This window comes from Callospermophilus lateralis, chromosome 1 (genome assembly GCF_048772815.1).
Source record: "Callospermophilus lateralis isolate mCalLat2 chromosome 1, mCalLat2.hap1, whole genome shotgun sequence".
NCBI classification, from domain to species: domain Eukaryota; kingdom Metazoa; phylum Chordata; class Mammalia; order Rodentia; family Sciuridae; genus Callospermophilus; species Callospermophilus lateralis.
In genome coordinates, this window is record NC_135305.1 from 92,665,242 (window position 1) to 92,685,385 (window position 20,144).

The 20,144-nt window shown below is 41.7% G+C and overlaps 1 protein-coding gene across 3 annotated transcripts in view; it reads right to left on the bottom strand.

The window, feature by feature from the left end:
• Elmo1 (engulfment and cell motility 1) overlaps positions 1-20,144 on the bottom strand; it is a 551,061-nt gene that overhangs the window by 321,057 nt on the left and 209,860 nt on the right. For all 3 annotated transcript variants that reach the window (XM_076864020.2, XM_076864023.2, XM_076864025.2), the window contains exons 11-13: positions 16,931-16,981; positions 13,597-13,719; positions 11,641-11,772 (exon numbers count right to left, since the gene is read on the bottom strand). In XM_076864020.2, the coding sequence (XP_076720135.1) occupies positions 11,641-11,772; positions 13,597-13,719; positions 16,931-16,981 (306 nt within the window). The remainder of the gene's footprint in view (positions 1-11,640; positions 11,773-13,596; positions 13,720-16,930; positions 16,982-20,144) is intronic.

Here is a 20,144-nt window from a genome sequence, read left to right on the forward strand (position 1 = left end):
AGGAGAAGGGACAAGTGTGCCCCACCATACAGCTTTCTATCCATGAGGGCTGGCCTGGCTCTTCTCCTAACAGATCTGCTCCCAAACATGCTCTCTGTGGAGGATCACTCTGGACCAGCCATCAAATTGTGGCGGCCTCCTTCTTCTGGACCCTTTTCTTTTTCCCTAATGCTGACAAGGAGTAGCTACCGTATGGTGTAGCTATTTGCTTCCAAGGAGCAAAGGAGGAAAAGTCTTAGCATATGACATGTCACATAAACGCAAGAGAGGGCTGGGGAGTCAGAGAATCCAAATCAAAGTTGCTAACTTCGGACTTGATGCACGAAGGGAGGAGACACTCAGGCCAATTTCCAGGTTATCCTGGACCAGGTTACCAGGGACTAGGGCTGGGTTATCATTTCCGAGTTTCAAAACCTCAACCATCAGAGCACTTGCCTCCCTTCATTCCCTTGTCTACACAGCGAGGTGAACAAGGTATGATAAAGAAGGCACCTCTGAGGGGAAGAGGCTCCACACCAGGAGGAAGAAGGAGGAGGTCAGAGAAACCTCGAAGTCAGTGAAATTCAAACAAGTGGAAAAAAACAGAACAGCAGAGGCAAACCAGACGGACAGCCCAAACCACCCTCCCTGTTTTACCCGCATGACCTCCGTGAAACCTTCCAGCTAGCATTTCACTCTTCCTGGAGTGGCAGGACAGCACAGCCTAGAGGACAAGCCAGATGGGGAAACCCGAGCCAGGCAGGAACAGAGCCAGATGCTGGCAACTGCCACTTGCCTGCCGCACGCCTGTGGGAAGGTTTTCCAGCACCCTGGGAAAACTGGAAGTGACACCGTTTCCAGTGACAAGTAAGCACTACTCTGCTTTCTGCCCCCAGACAAGGACCTGGCCAAGATCCCACTGGCTTTAGTTTGAAAACCGTCCGTACTGAGTCCCGAAGGAGGAGCCAGCAGGTGGCTGGTGCAGGGTCTTCACCAATGGCAGGACAACCTGGGTATGACAAGGCCACAGTGAAACAAGCACTTGGGGTTTCCTCAAGGACTCTAAGGGAAGGGGAGTGTTCTCAGCAACCCCTTAGAGCACCTTAGGCCACGAACGAGCCACACCCAGATACGCTCCCTTCCTCTATTTCACCATCTGGCTTCCATTCTAGCAGCTTCAGCTAAAGAACTCGAGAATGAAAATGAAGTCTGCCCATGTGTCCTCGTCCTACCTCCACACTGCAGTCTCTGGGGCAGGTGATTAACCTGTTGAAACTGTTAAAAGTCACATTTTCTTCAACTCTGAAGTAGGAATTATAGGACCTGTGCTTTGCAGCTTATGGAGATGAAGTGAGTTGAGAACCATCTGACCCAGGTCCCCCAAAGTACCCAAAACACTATTGGTGCTGGGGTGGCTGCAGCTGTTCACTTAACCAGTGTGAAACCAATGAAACCTCACCGGACCACCTACAGATGATCTATTCTCAGCAGGCTAACCAGCTTGGTAATGCAAACATTCCAAGAGAACAGGCAAGAGTACTGAGAAATCAAAGGTTAACATGCACCTCTTGTGTTCTTAACTATGTTGTCCCCGGCACCATCTGAGGGTCACTTTGAAAGTTAGTAGGTTTGCAGGAATGCATGGAAAATTCCACCTGCATCTCTCCCTCTTCTTTAAAATGAATAAGAACAGAGAGTGAGATGCCTGCACGGGGACAGTTCTTATATAACCATGCGATTCTCAAATTGGTTCTGTCCCTTCCCATTGGAAAGGTTTTGACAGTCTTCCTACACATACAAAATGCCATCCCCAGAATTAGAATCCCACGCCATGGAGCCAGCTCTCAGTGTATAAATTGCTTCCTCTCAGACACGAAACATGTCCGAGTCTGGACATCGGCTCACACCTTCTCTCCCAATGTCCACACATACCAAATTCAGAGCTAAGAAGGACACCTTGACAAATGGTGACCATTTGGAAAAGGAGAAAATGAAATAAAATAAATTGCAATTTCACAGGGTTTTAGGGAAAAGATAAAAAAGAGAAGGAACAACAAGTTCAAGTCAAGCTGTTCAAGACTGTCAAATTCAAGGTCCACTGGAAGCCAGGGACTGTATAATGGCTCTCTAATCTCTGCCTTCCTGTCTGCACCCCAGAATACCCAGTACTGTGCTCAGGGGGTGCTCCCAGGGCAAAATCACCAGCCCAGGCAACTATACAGCAAAATGTAACAGGTAGAGGTGCTGGGTATTCATAACAACTCACCATAGGTGCCAGAACCCTTAAATGCTCATCCTAGGATCACCAGCCTAGGTCTGAGGCATTTGATTTTAAAAGGGTATAGTAGGTGAAATCATTGAATTAAAAAGTGCTTCCTATTGCAGAAAGAAAAATCTGTTTTCTATAGACTGTGGTTTTGAGCCTTAACTACTTTTGAAAATCCTTCTGAAAGCAAGCACCTCTGATAAACTGAACCAAGGACATACTTAGTAAATTGCCTACATGCTAGTTCCTGGGTAGCAAAAGTGTAGAGAAAAAAAAAAATCGAAATCACTTCTTTCTTTAGAGGTTTTGTGAGGGGTCCTACCCTGCTAAGCACTTTTATGAAGATTCCCTAGTTCACAGATTTGAAGATGTGTCAACCCGCCCAGGGTTAGCTCTGATGTCGAAGCCCTGTGTTTCTACTTTGTGACCCAGCTGGTTACGGTCAAATGGAAGACTACTCTAGGTATCCAGCAGAAACAGTGCAGGCCCCTGACTCATTTCAATTAACAGATCCAAATGGCAATGTCAATATTAAGAATGCTGTCAGGTTTCTAAGAAATTGATATCTACTAACTCATTAATCTCCAAAAAAATCCTAAATAAAAACTAGTGGCATACCCAACTTTCTAATGAGACATTAAAACATTAGATAAGGGCTGGAGCTGGGGGCTCAGTGGTAGCACACTTGCCTAGCATGTGTGAGGCACTGGCTTCAATTCTCAGCACCGCATATAAATAAATAAATAATAAATAAAGGTCGATCAACAAATAAATAATTTTTTAAAAAAACTAGATAAATTGTACAAGGTCACACAATTAATGAGCAATGAAGTTGAGATGCAAAATCTACACTCCAGTGCCAGAGGCTACTGCAGCCATAAAAGCTCTGCTTTATTTCTGTCAAGTAAAACCAGCATGCTTATGCTTCACTAATCCTCAGTTTCCTTGTCCTTTCTCCCCATGCATAACTTTTGCATCTTCTGGATCATGATTTTTGCTCTAAAGACCCATATACAAAGAAAAGATACCAAGAAGATTTGTATGATTCTCTAAGAAATGAACAACTGGTCCTACTGGTAAAAAGCCTCCTTTTTCACAGTCATGCTATAAAGGGGACAGAACCTTAGTGGATTTTAAGCTAAAATGTAAAGAAGTTTTAAGCAGGGAGAAGTTCTTCTGGACCTTTTAAAATCACCCAACATAGAAGCTTAAGTATTCCCCCTTCTCCAGCACATAAGGGCTGTTTCCTCTAAAGCATCATCTGGCTGCTCATGTAAGTGCCTTTTCTCACTGCGCCCTCTCGTGGCCAGAAAGCAAATCCGCCTCTAGCAGCAGATAAATGAAAGTCCCTCCTAGGTTCCAGCAAAGGGTGCTTAATAGGAAAGCAGCTGGGGAAACCAGGAGTGGAAGAAATCTGTCTCCTCACCCCATCTTCAAAAACTATCCCTGAGAAATTCTGTCGAGAGTTAAAATTAATTTCAGTGAAAAACACTAGGAGACTGAGACTAGTATTGTCATGGCAATGTATGATAATTCATTGGTTTTTAAAAGTTTCCCTTTAAAAAATATCAAAAAATTCTAAAGATATAATGATTCACGTGCCCACTGCAGGTGGTGGGTGCTTCTAAAATGAGATCTTAGGATGGCTCAATGTTGTTTCCTGCTTGGATAGGAAGAAGGGAATGACAGAGTACACATGCAAAGTCACCAAACAGATGGAAATAGCAATGACAACACAGGTCCTGCAAGAAAAAGAAAAATGGGACTCTTGACTTCAGACAGTGACAGAGGACACTGTTAGGGTTGCCCCTACAAGCCATATGGACCAGTTTGGGACATCATTTCCCAATGCAGCCAGGAAGCAAAGATGGATTAGGAAAGAAAAGACCTACAAGTACTGTAAGTAGTACTTCTGATCCCCCCGCCCCATTCATCACTAGGAATTATGAATGATACTAAGTCAAAGTGGAGCTGGCTCTGCAAGACCTTGAGCATCAGTGTGAAGAGCCCACTGGGCAGTAGCCCTGGGCAACAATGCACTACATTGGGATTGATGACAGGAAATAAAGCTGGACATCAGTTCTTCTTGGGTTCTTCAGGAGAGTTTTCCAGTGCTGTTGGTTTTTATTTATTTATTTATTTCCTGCTTGTGCAGTTACAATGTTTGATATAGTCTCTGCAGGTGAATTAAGCACAAAGACAGTGCATGCCATGCTCTGTATGATTTGACCACAAACAACCAAAACAAGACCACACCAGAGTCGACCCTGAAAAGAAAAGGCAGAATTTTGGTGGCCTTCTCTTCACCTATAACTGTCACCTGCCAATCAGTGAGGTGAACAACAAAACTGCCTAAACCACTGGGGGCCACAGAGGCTGGATTACAGGCTTCTATGCCCCACTACAGAACTTCCATGAACAGCATAAGGGGAAACAATTATAATAAGACACAGGAGATGTGTGTGCTGGATCAACAGCTCATGCGCCATGATGAATTTGGAGCCCTCTGAAGAGGCTCTAAGGCCCCCTGACTCACTCCATCCTACAGCTTCAAACCCTGTGGGCTCACAAGCAGGGCTGCAATTTACCCAGGAATTGCTGCCAGAGTTCAGGGCGCTTGCTCTGAACGGATAGTTGTGCTTTGGCGCCACCTCGTGGTTCACTAGGGAATCTACTGACTAGTTCAAGTCAATGTTACCTCCATGAAGCAAGACACTGCCTAGAAATGATTAAAACGGGAATCTGCAGCATTTCAGATGGATAAAGAGGGTATCTAAGCAGAGAAAGACATTAATTAGGCAGATATTTTAAGATCTGGTTCCCCCAAAAAATAGACCCACACAGTGTCTGCCTATGAGTTCACCGGGCATGATCCATAAATAGGTCCTGGTCCCTGGTCACCCCTTCACCAATGTCCCCCCATGGGTACTTCAGGTGGTGGGAACTTTCTGGGGCTGATGTTCTTGCTAGCACTGGCCATAGCCTCCCTGAAGAATACCCAGGGATCTCCTTAATTCTATGTAGCTAAAATTTACAGGATTTTAGTAAATATGGGTTTAAAACATATATATATATATCGTCCTGCTTTCACAATCTGTTGTATATGAGAAATATCTGTAACTCAGTTAAAAGCAAATATGTTTGTTGCATATTACTATCCCAATTATCAAATCATTCACATCCCTATGTAATACAATTTACAAAAACTTGCTTTAGTCTGTGCCTGGAGATGCTTTGTTGCAAACAGAGGGGAGGAACATCACAGCCATTAGGTAAATGTCACAATTTAATTTCTCTGGTTCCTACTAAAGTGTTCTGGATTCTTACTAATGTTGTCCCTGTAGTCCAAGGGACAGAATCACATTCTCAGTGACCAAACCTTATGTCCATATCCTGTTGAGCAAGATGCTATAATGTAAGACAGGTTCATTAGACACTGAATTCTCTACCTAGAATAAATTGAATGATAATTCACCAGACATCAGGGACATTGTATTTTAGTATAGAAGCAATTTAAGGCAGCCTCTCACTTTAAAATAAGTGAATCAAGTCACAGTAAGTTATAATGCTCTCCCCATGAATTCCTTCACTGTCCTGCATGGTGCTAAGTGATAGGCAGAAATTCTTTACTGTGTCCTCTTCACCTCAGTACAAACCATTTAGCAGCAGGCTTCCTCTTGTCCAGCAGTTACTCAGGGATTTCCAAGTATAGTAGCTCCTCCTTATTAATAGTAGTTATATTCTATAAAGTTTCAGCAAGCCCTAAATTCACAAATACAGAACCTCTACTCCTAGGAGTAACGCAGAACAAGGACCCTTTGAAACCTTGCTCACAAAACTTTTGTCAACTGGTCAGTACTATATGTGCTAGTCAGTTTTCCATTGCTGTGACAAAACACCTCAGGTACAACAACCTAAAAGGGGAAAGAGTTATCTTGGCTCATGGTTTCGGAGGTTTCAGTCCATGATTGCTTGATCCCATCACTATGGGCTTGTGCTGAGGCAGAATGTAATTGTGGGGAACATATGGCAGAATAGAGTTGCTCACCTCATGATGGCCAGAAAGGAGAGAGTGGGGGAGGGGAGAGGGACAAGAGGCACCATTCTGATACACAACCCCAGTGACCTACCTCCTCTAACAAGGCCATACCCACTACAGTTTGTCCTACCCACTAGGGACCAGCCCTGCAACATCTGAGTCTTTGGGGGACCTTCTCAATCCAACTATTAGTAGTATATATTCTTCTTTTATCTGTGTTTCTATTTTAAGGCATTTTATTTAATATATATTTTTGACTCAATTACATTCAACTTGAAGCCAATGGCATTTTAATTGATGCCTAGGAAGTTTTCTAATGCAATGCATATTTGTTTTCTGTATAAAATAGAGAAAATATTTAATATCCTAAGTGCACCATGCAGCCCTGTTGCATTTAGGAACCCCTGACTGCACTTTAACACCAAGACATTTCAAACAGCAACACTGACCAATGCAAAGAAGAGAAATGGGGAAAACGTGGCCCTAGATAGACCACAAAAGGAGACTCATTTACAGTAGGTGAGCTGAAACAAAGGTTGCCCTGTTGTCTTGTTCAAAGAGGAAAACAGCCTTTGGGCAACTTACAAGAATAATCTCCAAAACACCTTGAATATTGTTTGGACGTTACTAACAAATTTTAGTGAATGGGGAATTTCTAAGTATGGAATCCATGAACAGCAGGGACTGACGGTATATTCCCAACTCTTTTGAATTTATGACTCTCTATGATCTATCCCTCACTCCTAAAGCCAACTCTACGTCTCTCTCTGGAGGCAACGTAAACACTAGCTGAACGGAACAACCCCGGTTTCTCAAGCACACAGTGTTCTTTCATCTTTCACAGCTACTCTGCACCTCACATCTTCTCATCACCCTCCTGGGACAACCTACTATTCCCACATTTCCCTAACCCATCTGTCACAGTGTCAAGGACTCTGGGCGGTTTTCCAATAATATGAATAATAATCACAACATCCTAATTATTAAAGCTCAATTCATGGACTGTTTACTATGTACCCAAGCACTGCTCTCAACAATTTACAAGTAAGAACTTAACCCACACAACTTAATGACAGAGATCATTAGTATCCTCCATCAGAAAAGAAAACAGAGCTGAAAATATCAAGTACCTTGCTCAAGTCACTCAGCAGAGGAGTAGGAGCCTCAGAAAGGGATGTGGGCCACCCGAATTGGAGCCTAAGCTGAATCACAGTGCTGCGCTCTCACAATAACTGCTAAATCTAGGAGTACTAAGATGAAGATGCTTCTTTCAGCAGTAGGAGGACAGGGATGGAAATGGAGAAAGGAATACAGAAATACACAGTTCACCCCATACCTTACCATTGGCATCCAAGAAGAAAATATTCCAATGACAGCAAGCACTGTGTGTGGAATTATGTAGAATTATATCTGTGTAACTATGCATAATTATCTTCTATCACACAAGAAGGTAGAAATCCTCTTAAAAATTAGAACATGAATCTTAATTCTGAAATAAGATTTTTATCATTACCCATTACCTTTTCTACCTTCACATCTCAGTTGTTGTTTTTTTTCCTTAAAGATAAACCTAAACAAATTAAGGAAAATGTTTATAAAACTTCATAGGTTAAAGCACATCGTATGGTTTAGAAACAATTTCTTCAAAAAAAAAAAAAAAAAAAAAGATAAAGAGTGTATTTTGTCCTCAGTGAAGTTAAATGAAAGGGTTTGATGCCGTGGTGCACACCTGTAATCCCAGTGGCTCAGGAGGCTGAGGCAGGAGGATCGGAAGTTCAAAGCCAGCCTCAGCAAAGGTGAGGCACTTAGCAACTCAGTGAGACCCTGTCTCTAAATAAAACACAAAATAGGTCTGGAGATGTGGCTCAGTGGTTGAGTTACCCTGAGTTTAATTCCAAAAAATAAAAAAAATAAATAAATAAAAAGCAGGTGTTCTTCTGTGTCTTGTAGAATCACACAAACACTTAGTCACTTTGGATTGAGATTCTGGAGTTATTTTATCAGAAAAATCTGTTCCATGGTGGCGCTGTGCTGAGAAGGAATGAGAGGCCCATCTGCCTTCTCAAAGGTATTATGGTTCATTATTCCTTAACAAACTGTTCTTTCTGCCTTGTTGGAAAACTCAAAAACATGCCTTTGACTACCATAATGTGAGTTCCCCAAAAGGAAGGAGGGAAACAACATTGGCTAACTACGCCCTGGATTCCAGGCACCATGCTAATCACCAACTAATGGCCTGGCAGGGCCTCCAGCAACCTTGAAATAGAAAAGTCACTGGCCAGCTTCACAGCTGAGGAAACTGATGCCACACAGGTTAAATGGCTGGTCGCTCAGAAGTAGGGAAACTTACATTAAAATCTAGAGCCACCCCTTCCCACCCGCAGGACCCCAAAGATGTCATTTAACACTTCCTAGCTGTTGCCTAACTTGGAAGAAATGAAGTGAGAAATTCAGTTCATCTTATGGATTACATTTTTCTTCAAAGAGATTAAAAAGATTATTCAAGCCTCAAATTTCTCCTTCAAGTTCAGTGAGTGGTGTAAAGGGAAGATGACATTTCTTTTGGGAATACAGAGAGAATTCTGTACAGAATGCTAACACCATCTAGAGTCTGCAGCCCGCCTGCAGTGTTGCAAAATGGCCTCTAGGTGGTGCAATGAGCCCGTGAGTCCCTGGACAGGGGCTCATTTATTTCTGCCATTATTCAAAAGTGAAAATACCAGCTTGTCAAAGTGGTTGGCTCACTTCCAGCACAGAAATCATTACTCAACAGTCTTTCCAACTTCTAGATTCTCTGATGTAAGACCATGGCCTGGGAGGAGCTGTAGGGGAAGATCTAAAATTTTAAACTAAGAAGAAACCACAGGGAAAAATAATAATAATAAAGGAAACCAATACTCTTTTTGTTATTCTCTGTTTGAGGTTTTCTTTTTCCCTAAAATAACTTTTCAGGTCCTTGAGAAGGGGACTCATCAATTCTGAAGGCCTTAACATCACAATAAATTGACTTTCAGCAGGGGAAAAAAATGCTTCATTAAGTACTCATAAAGCAGAACACTCACCAGACACAGAAAATGAAAACTGAGATAAACCCACAGCAGAAGTGTAGAAGGAATTAGCAATAATGTTAAGACAGATGGAGCTACATTGAGAAAAATTACTCCCATGTTGGCTCATGGAATAGGCTGGAGATTTTATATAAAAACAAGAGTCCTGCCCCTCTTTCTATATAACCTTCAGAGGGCCTGGAATAATTCCAGTTCTACTCACTGCTCATTCCCCAAGGTTAATCTCTCCTCTGTCCCTTTGCACTATGCACTCTGCTACCCAAAACCACCAAGACCTGGGGCAGGGGCACAAGGCTGTCCTGCCTTGAGGTAATTTATGGAAAGAGCTCAGCATCTGCATTTTCCACATAATTCAAAAGAAATCCAGGCAGTGACAGAAAGATGATGAAATTGCAGCAACACAGGGGTACCAGGCTCTGGGCCAGGAAGGGGTAGCAGAATCAATCGGGAGTATGTTTGAAATGCACACACCTTAATCTCATCTTGGGAAGTTTGATATGACTTAAGGGTAAGGCGAGAGGCTGGGGTATTTTGCCAAATCTCTCAAGTGATGTGGATATGTCTTGCACAGCACAGGAAAGTAAAATTAGAAAGAATTGGAAGGGAGGCAGAAGGCAAGTGTTGACAACCTTCCCTGGGGTATATCTTTTGGAAACTGCTCTTCTTACTCTAAGTAAAAACAGGACCTTGATCATCAACACACATCAGGTATAGGAAATTCTCACCTGGTCCATCAATCCTGACTCTTTCTGCTGAAAGTTTTAAAATTCAATTCACTAAGAGATCAAATGTTGAATGTCAAGGTCAAAATACAGGATATGATGGTGTAAAAATTCTGTCAGGATACCTTTTAAAGCAAGTTCCAAAGCTGAATACATTGCCAACAAATATTCTTATTAGAAAAGACAAGTTGAAACTAACATTATAAAAATGGTAACTTAGATTATTTTTCTAAGTTTAAGAAACATTATTGAAGAGAAAGATTAAAAAATAAATATATATGGTCAGTGTGACCCACTGCTAGTTAAAGTATAAATTATAGGATGTTAATGGATAGTAATGAGGCAATATCAAAAGTATTAAAAATCTCTACCTTAGATAATTATAGCTCCACAAATTTATAGTAATAAATGTGATCATGGATGTGCATAAATATTGGGCTGCAAAAATGTTAGAGACTTAATGGAAATTATTAATAGTTTTCAAACATTGAATCAGTAAAAGAGCTTAGTTAAATCAACTTCAGTACATTCAAATTAAAATAAATAAATAAATCTCTCAATAATGAAAAACACCTATTATCTGATATAGAAGCATTTTTAATTAAAAATTTCGAAGAAAATTCAAAAACATTGTGAATTTTAAAGAAAATTCCTATAGAAGACAAGTCCTCCCAAGTAACATATAAAGTACCAGATTACTTTTGTTAATTAAAATGTAAACATTAACATATGTATACCATACATACATACACATAGTGTACATATTAGTATATATTAACACACGAGTATGTGTACATGTATATATACAGATATAATTTTGTCCAAGAAAGAGTATTTAAAATTAAAAAAAAAGTACCTAGTGATTTCTAATCACTGAAGCAAAAATCTCATTCATGTCATTTTTTTTTTATGGAACTTAAAAACCCAAATTTATACCTGCAAAATTTGAGCTTCCCTGAAGGCCACCCTGAAACTGATGGTGATAGGGTAAGAACAGACTACAAGTGAATATAACAACAGACTACACTCCGAACAAGTTGTGTTCTAATTTGCAAACTGAGAAATAAAATCGAGGAGTCAACCTATTAGCATCTGTGGCAAGATAAACCTTTCAGGAAGATATAAAGTGTATGAAACTTATCATGATTAAATTTCAGAAATTTTCAATTTGATTTTGATACAAAATCAGTGTATGTAAGTAATGCAATCACTGACCCAATGATAAGGCCTATTCCACCATTGCCAGCATACAGCTTTTAACTCAAACAGAACCTCAAGCATCTTGTGAAGCAGATTTCAGGGAGATGATATGCAATCCGGGCTAACTACTCTTGGTTACACTTAATCAGAACTGAATAAACAAAGGCAGTATTAGTCACACTTGTGCAAGTTATTCCATTTCACTGCAGCCAGAGGACTTTCATGTGATCCTGTTTAAACCAGCTAAACATCTGGAAATGTGGAAACTATTCTGTAAAGTACAAGAGGACCACACGCCTGATGCGGCTGAGGTCAGCCACGGGGAGGCTGGAAGGAGAGAGAGCTTACTGGAGACGGCTTACTTACAATGAAGCCAAGTTTTTTATAATCCCGAGTGTACATGGACTTGCGCTTCTCCATGCTGCCGCTGCTGTTGTTAGGCTCAGACTCGGCATCAAAAGCAATTCTTCGAAGTTCAAATATGATGTCTCTCTGAGCCTAAAGGAGTTAGGGAGGGGAGAAAAAGGAGGGAGAGAAAGCTGCTTTCATTGTGTGATGTGACACAACTACCTCTTTCCCCAGAGTCTAAATGAATCACTGCATTCAGGCAAAAGAAAAACAGATAAAAGACAACCAATGTTCGAAGTTAGGGCTTTGCTGACTTCTCTTCCTCCTGCCACTCTCCCTGATGGTTAGCCTTGGCTGTATTCCACAACTCTTCTCGCAGCCAACTCATTTGGAGGACTAATATCAGTTGCTCAGGACTGTCCTACATGAGACCCCCCAATGTGATGGAAGGGTTGTGACAGGAAAAGATAAAGTTGGGAGAACCTGGGAGCACTGCACTGTTAGAGAGGCACACAGGTTCAGGGACAGTACTCGGGTTACAAGGGACCCCTACAGAACGATTTTATGGACACTAACATGTCACTAAAACAAATGAGCCAAAAGGAAGAAACAACCCCAGTGTCCATCCATGGATGAATGGATAAAACACAAGTCTAACAGACAGTGGTGGGATATTATTCAGTCACAGAAAGGGACAAAATTCTTACACAGGTGAGAAAGTGGATGAACCCAAGACATTTTTTGCCAAATGAAATAAGACACAAAATGACAAATATTTTCTAATTCCATTTCTACGAGCTTCCTACAGTAGTCAAACTTCTAGAAACAGAAAATGGCATAGGGTTACCAGGGGCTGAGGGGGAGAGGGCAGCTGGGCAGTTATTGTTTAATGTGCTCAGAAATTCAGTTCTGCCAGATGGAAAGATTCTGGAGATGAATCGTGGTGATGTTTTCACAGCAATGGGAATGAGCTTCATGCTAGTGAACCGTACACTTAAAAAATGAATAAGATGATAAATGTTAGGTTAAGTATTTTTACCATAACAAAAAAAATTTCATAAAAAAAAGAAGAATTTGGAAACAAGGAGCATTGCTCCATTATTAGGATGCACTGCTCTCCATCACGAGAAGTGGTAAAATGACAGTCTCATCTCCCTGGGATGATTACACTTGGCCTTGCCAAAAATGTGCTGCACGGTCGCTGGCCTCTCTTAGCCTCCTCCATCATTCTTAATCGCATGGCCTTGTGCCATGAATGAAGTGTTGCAGCAGCCACACACTCCACACATGCAGCCCACATCTGCAACAGATCAGGCCCTCACGTGCCAATAATGAGTGTTTTCCTCTCCAAAGCTGCAGCACTGCTTAAGTTGAAAATGTGCTACAGAGGGGCAGGCTTCCCAGCTGTTTCCTCTCACTCTACTCTCACACAGTAAAGTTCCCCCAAAAGCTTCTGGATGGAGACAGACTCTTTCATGGAAACAACCAAAGACTTAGCAGGGAGTTAGAGCAAAGAGCCAACTAACAAAACTGCCAGCCCGAAAAATCGGGTTTATTTAACACAGGACTAACCACTGGCATTGATCATCGGAGAAAGGAAATTACTTCCAATTTGCAGAATCAGTATCACACAAAACTATCCTTGGACCTGGACATCTGGGAACTTGATCCCAAAGTTATCACTATCTAAGGTACGGTGGCCAAGAGCCAAGGCCTGTGGCCATGGACAGCAAGCTCTCCTATCTAAAAGAGGAAGAACATGGATGTGTTCAGGGCCTAATGGAAGAATCCATTTATTTTATTCTCTGATCCCAGGTTCACCTAAGTTTTAAAGTCATGCCACCAAGTCTGAGAGGGTAATAAGTCAATCGTATGATCATCTTAAACTCCTGGTTTCAGGGTAGCTCCAGAGAAGACTTTTAGTGACACCTCCTACCCCTCATGTGCTCTCACTGCTGCCTGCTGGGCACCCACCTGGTCCTGGGGGTCCATCTTGGTCATCATCCTGTCTTCCAGGAGGTTAAAGGTGAGAACTTGGAGAACATAGAGCTGGTGCGCCATCTCATTGTTAATGGCTCGCTGCGCTCGGATGACATGCTAGAGAGATGGTTCACAAATGACACTTTTAAATAACAAAGAATAAGCAAAAATTTAAAAAATAAATAAATAAATAAATAAATAAAGATTAACCCTTGTTGTTACCCCAAGTAGAACCTCAACAGTGTTTATTTGGATGCAGAAGGGATGAAGAATTACGGAACCACCTCTCACAAGAAAATCAGGGCTCACATAATCTCAGAGCTTTCCTTGACATTGTGGGGCCCAGTAAGGTTCCTGATCTTGAGGCCAAAAACCTGGAAAAGACCTCTGTGTGCAGAAGCTCCTGGATGAAGGGGGAAAGGTACTTCAAGAAAAGATGTACCTGAGATGAGTGTCTGGAGGACACCTCTGAGTATGCTGCAAGGGACCAGCAGCACCCACCTATCACAAGAACCTTATGGTCATCTCACCCCAGGATGGCCTCTCCCAGGTTTTCCCACTGTGGAAACTCCACAAGCCCCACTTCCATCCTGGTGTAGTCTGCAAATGCTGCTACATTTTTTTTTTAACAGTTATTAGTTAATAATTAAATGAGAAGTTAAATGACATTTCTTTATAGAAACAAGACTAAAAGCAGGACAAACATAAAAGGGGTGGCAGGAAGTTGGACGCATGGAGCTTTGCTTCCACCACAGCTCATACAACAGCCAGGTCTATTGTGTATCCATTTCCGAGACACCTTGGCTATACTTTGAAAATGCCAAATGACCAGTCACAGTGGCAAAACACTACTCAGATCCATGATTTTGAATGCACTAGACCCAGCCAGGCCCTGCTATCTGCAAGAGAGCTTTGTCTTGGCACCCCCTGTTGCTACCAGTAGATAGCTGGAAACTCACTTCCAAGTGACCCTTCAGATAAGGCCAGAGCTCCCCAACACGGAAAAAAAAAAAATATATTATGGGATAATTAGCCACTTTCTCTAGCCTCATGTACTCCTTTCCCATAGAGTCACGGTAAAGGCTCTTGGTCACACTTTAGGTTCTCAGGGTGCTGCCTGGCTACCTCCTGACCTGGCACGCACATGAGCTGTGAACATGACATTAAAGCAGCCTGCTAAAAATGGAGGAGAGGGAGAAGAATGAGGGAGAGAAGGACAAGGAGGAGGAAGAGAAGAGGGAGGAGGATGTAATTCAAATGGCTGAACCAAAATTATGGGAGAGGAGAAGCTAGAGGATGGAAGGTAGGGGGTGGGGTGTCACACTCCATATCCTTCATTCTCCAAAAGAGAATGGTAACTTGTACAACTTTAGTGCCCTAAATGTATGGGCATGCATTTTATTAAAATCTCCTAGACCTCTGCACTTCAACTTGCTGTCAGAGACTAGAAACCTTAAACTTCCAGCTATGGACATTTCATAAAAGAAGTGACTCTGAAGCCTATTATCTTTAAGACAAGGTGGCTATTGTCATTCCACCCACTCATTTTTCTGAAGATTCCAACCTCAAGTGCCATACCCGGGAGGTATGAAAAACAAGCTAAGCCCTTCTTCATCCATCATTTCCAACTCTTCCTCTCCCACCTGGATCCCTCGCCTTGTGCAAACACCTTCACTGAACTACACCTTACTATTGACTGCAGCTTCCACATTTTTAGGGCCAAGATAAAGAATGGCCTATTATAAATCTTTCTGTACTTTCTACAAAGCCATAATTAGATGTAGAATCTATTAGGCTGTTTTACGAAGACACATTTCAGATTTCAGTTTGGGGGTGGGGGGCATTTTGCCATCCCTGAAGAACTGGAACACCTCTTTTTTTATCAGATGGTGAAATTTACATTTCATTCTTGATAGCCAGGAAGTTTAAAATCAAATTTGATCACCAACTTCAGTCCTTACCATTGGCCTTGAGTTCTAGAATATTTAGTTTCTTTTCCTGAAAAAAGGTTTTCATTTTTGAGAAAAGGAGGCAGGGAAGAGAAAGAGAGAGAGAAAAAAAAAGTGTGTGTGTGTGTGTGTGTGTGTGTGTGTGTATTATGTGTTGTATCTGTATGTGTGTGTCTGTGTGTGTGTTGTGTCTGTGTGTGTGTTGTGTCTGTATGTGTGTGTCTGTGTGTGTGTGTGTCTGTGTGTGCCATGTATTTCCTAACTGACTCTGGAGAGACTGCCTCTCTGAGGCCTTGCCAGTTTCTAGAGATAACAAATTACTTCTTTCATATGCAAACCAGCTGGAGCTCATGCCACCAGCCCTCTGTCCTCATCACCAAGGAACATGTCCCAGACAACTAGAACACTCCATAAATTCCAAAACCCACTGAATTTGTTGAAACTTCCCAATCCTAAACTTGCTTAGCCACTTTCTCTAGCCTCATGTACTCCTTTCCTAGACAGCCACAGTAAAGGCTCTTGGCCACACTGCCCCTGGCTCCTGACCAACCTGGCTTCCCTGTGAGGGCCCCCTCCTGGTTGTGGTCGGCTCTTCTTTTCACTGGCAATGACCTCTAGACCTGTTGGTTTCATCATAATTGAGTAATAATAAAACATTGTGTGTGTGTGTGTGTGTGTGTTGTGAATTCTAAGCTTGCTGAACTAGAATCCCATTATCAGAATTTTTTTTTTTTTCGTTCTAAGCAGAAAACCTGCTTCTCTCAAGTAGCTGAGAAGGCCTCGGGAAACCTTGCCGTTTGGTTTAGTTAGAAACACTCACAGTGCGACTTTAAGGGCTACTTTCTCCCTGAGGTACAAGATCAGTTCTGCACTGCAGTTAGTGAGTGGTTCCCACGTACTTTCCTTCTTTCCTCCTGTAAGGGGGCCAAGAAAATGATGGCCAAAATGTCAAGGCTTCTCTCAGGGCCTGGTATGTTTCCAGACAGCTTCCTCATTTAAAAAAAATAAAAAATAAAAAAGTACAAGTGTACAAGTTCATTTTGGTGATTTTTTTTTTTAAGCCCCTGATGTCCTTGACTGAAAAGCCAAAAGTCTCAGTGTCTACACTAAACCTGCCACAGGAAGAGAAAGGTCCAGCTCCTCAGGCCCCTTTGCTTCCTAGAACAGGGTGAGACTCCTCCTGCCAATCACAGGAGGTAATTCCTGTGGGAAAGTCTTACTTACTCCAGTTCCAAACACACACATTCCCCTCCTTTATAGACCCTGCTGCTTCACCACTGTTCCTGGTCACAGAGCAACCACAACTGAGGCCAAAAGAGAAGTGACAGCGCACCAGGCTGCTCCTCCCAGCAAGGCAGTCACAGCCCCAAGGTACTCACTGTTAGAATGATGGAGCGCAGCTGCTTCTGAGCCAAAATATTCGCCATCTCCTGTAGAAGAAAAGCACACCCACACGAAGGCTTAGGTTAGAGAGACACATTTCAGCAGGGCCAACAATGACTTTATCCTGGGGTGTGCTTCATAACTGTATATCAGCAGTATTTCTTAGGAACTCCCATTCAAATTATTTTTTTGCATATTCCATTTAGATTATAAAAGCCAGATACAAAAACAAGGAAGGAAAATCTGGCACCTGTACACTATTTTTTTTTTCCTTTAGAAAATTCTTCTTTGCAGAAAAAGGTGAGTGCTGAATAGAAATCAAACATTCCAAATGAAAGCAACAGTTCTCCATTAGAAAGGCTCATCATCTTTTATTAGACTGTGTGCTGAAAGCTTCTGCGAGGCAATGCATGCCTACTACAATATTGTCCAATGTGAAAGAACCATCGCTTTAAAGAGCGAAGTCTTCTAAAAGCCAGTTCCCTTTTTTATCTGTGCAAGACCAAAGTGGGAATAGCACATACCCCAGACTGGAAAGCAGGCTCTGCAAGTGGGCCCAGTGGGGTTTTAGCAGATGTCCCGTATCTGGGCAGATGTCGAGCTCTGGTGTTCATACTCGGCTTCCACTCTGCTAGGGCTCCTTCCTGCAGGTTGTGCTTTGTGCTCTGGCATTTCCTGACTGGCCCAGAGAACTTAGGAGTGGTTTCACAGACAACCTTTATCAATATTGACAAGTAGATACTAACTGGAAAATTAAAAAGTAGAGCATGGCCTTGGCCTTGGTGTACTTTCAAAAAAGTCAAAAATACTGCTCATATTCAGGAAGACACTGAGATGCTGGTTTTTGGTGGGGAGTATTTTTGGCGTTGCTACTCTTACTAAGCAGAGAAAAAAAAAACAAAACTAAGCTACGATTCAAACAAAATAACCATAAATTCTACCAAGGTTGAAATAAATGTGCAGAAAGCTAGGAGAACCAAGAGCATGGGGGGAAGGAGCTACGAGGGGACACAGGCAAGGTGGACAGGAGCAGAATGGCAGAGCGGGGCCTACTTATTCAGGCTGATGGAGGGAACGTGGGTGACTTACAGTCAGAGGACAATCAAGGATGTCAACATTGCTCTCTACATCAACCTAACGGCGTCATCGCCACCACAGAAAGGAAAGCAAGCAGGAGAGAAGAAGGGATGGAAATTCAGAGCACTCTGTTAGAGGTTGGCAGCTTCAATGCAAGGCCCTTTCTGACCCACCACACTGAGAAGCCGGTAAATACTGTCAGACGATTCCCAAGGGTGGAGAGCATGGGAGACCAAACCCAGCACTAGGTCCTCTCCCCCACTCTTGGAAACTCAGAAACTAGAGCAAGGACACATTCAGAAACAAGCTCAAGGACAACCCAAAATGGAACCTGTCCTCCACGCTGCAGAGAAAGCAGCTCTCTCCTCCCTATCTAAACAGAAAGGCCTGGAAGTTTGTCTTGTTTTGCTTTGATTTTGTTGTCTTGGACCAGATGACAAACAAAAGGCCCAAAGAATCCTACATCTCTCTTAGTTTCCTTTTATGAATTTTATAAATTTCCTTTATAAAAGTTAAAGTACTGCCCAATAGACACATGAATCAAAAAAGAAAAAATATTCCTTCTCTATGCCTATTTTGGCTTGTTTATAAAATATTAAAGTTAGAAGGGACAGCATATTTCTGATATCTACTAGAGCATCCATTAATTATCTATTTACAATATTTATCTTCTGCATAACACTATGGGCTTCTCATGGGAACAGAGAATATATTATGCTTTGTATTCCCAGTTCAAGGCTCGATGTCTAGCACCGAGCAGACAATAAATGTTTGATAAAAGAACAAATGAATATTTTATGCTCCCCTCCTGTGGAACAGAAGCTTCATCAGAGAGAAAAAAAATACATATGCTTGTCCACATCATGGATATTTTTGTCTAATATTAGGGAGTTGTGTAAACATGAGAATCCATGGGGAATGTTTGAGAGCACTAAAAAGATCTAAAATCATAGATAGACACAAATATGGATCTAGATATACCAACATAGAAAGACGTCCTCAAAATATTTTTTTAGTTCTAAAGGCAGATTTTTTTCCTTAAATGAAATAATGCACAGAGTATGCTTGCCTTTTATGAAAAAATGATACATGTAGGAGAATATTTGCATAGAGCAAAGCAGGAAGCAGAGCCATGAGCCATGAAAGTCACAAGGTTCATGAGGAACTGCAGTGGTTCTTTTTCTGGGAATGCAATTATGGGAGTCTTTCAAACTGTTTTCAAGTCTGTCTTTTCTGATGTTTCTATCAAGTCCTTTAAAAGTTTTTGTTTCAAATAATGCTTATCAAAATCACCAATGTCTATAAAAATTTTTGGAAGACATCTCATTGACACATTTGCCATTAAAATAGTAATTTGAGCAATGGCAAATCATTGTAAGGAATTCCCTCACTTAATAGCAACCCCTTTTCCTGAAAATCCATTGTGCATGTTCCCATCGTTTGTGCAGAGAAAGGGAGAATGTCTTTAGTCCAGGAAGCATGGGAAAGCAGGACTTCCACCCCAAGGACAGCCAGGAGGCTTCCACCCCAAGGACAGATAGGAGGGAGAGGAGCTTTAAATTCACTTTATACAATTTGAAAACTAAAGGAAACCCAGATAATGAAGTCCATTGAATGTGACGGAACCCAAGTCAGCAAAAGAAGCTAAAATAATTAGAAGTATTAGACTGAAGTAGGTTTTAAACACACAAGCAAACAATGAGTTCTGTAAGTGCAATACACAAGTTTTCAGACTACATTTTAATCTAATTGGAGCAAGAAAATGGTCCTGGTATCTTCTATTCTTCTGGTAAGTGTTTGTGTGACAAATACAAGGAAATTCTGTGGGTGGCACCCGCTTGATTGGCATTTGATGGGACTCTCTGCAGGTAAAGGCAAGGAGGTTGGGCTTCTAAGTCTGGCTCTTACCAGCTCAGTGACCTGGTCATTTTTTTTTTAACTCCTTTTGCATCTCAATTTCCTCATTTGTAAAATAAAAATAATACAGCTTTCTCTTAATATGTAAACTAAATTAAATTAAATGATAAAATATAACTGAACATCATGTCTGGCGCATGGCAGACTATTGATAACACTGTCATTAATGGCAGAGTTTGGCAGATTTTCCTATTTGACCAAAAAAAAATTTTTTTT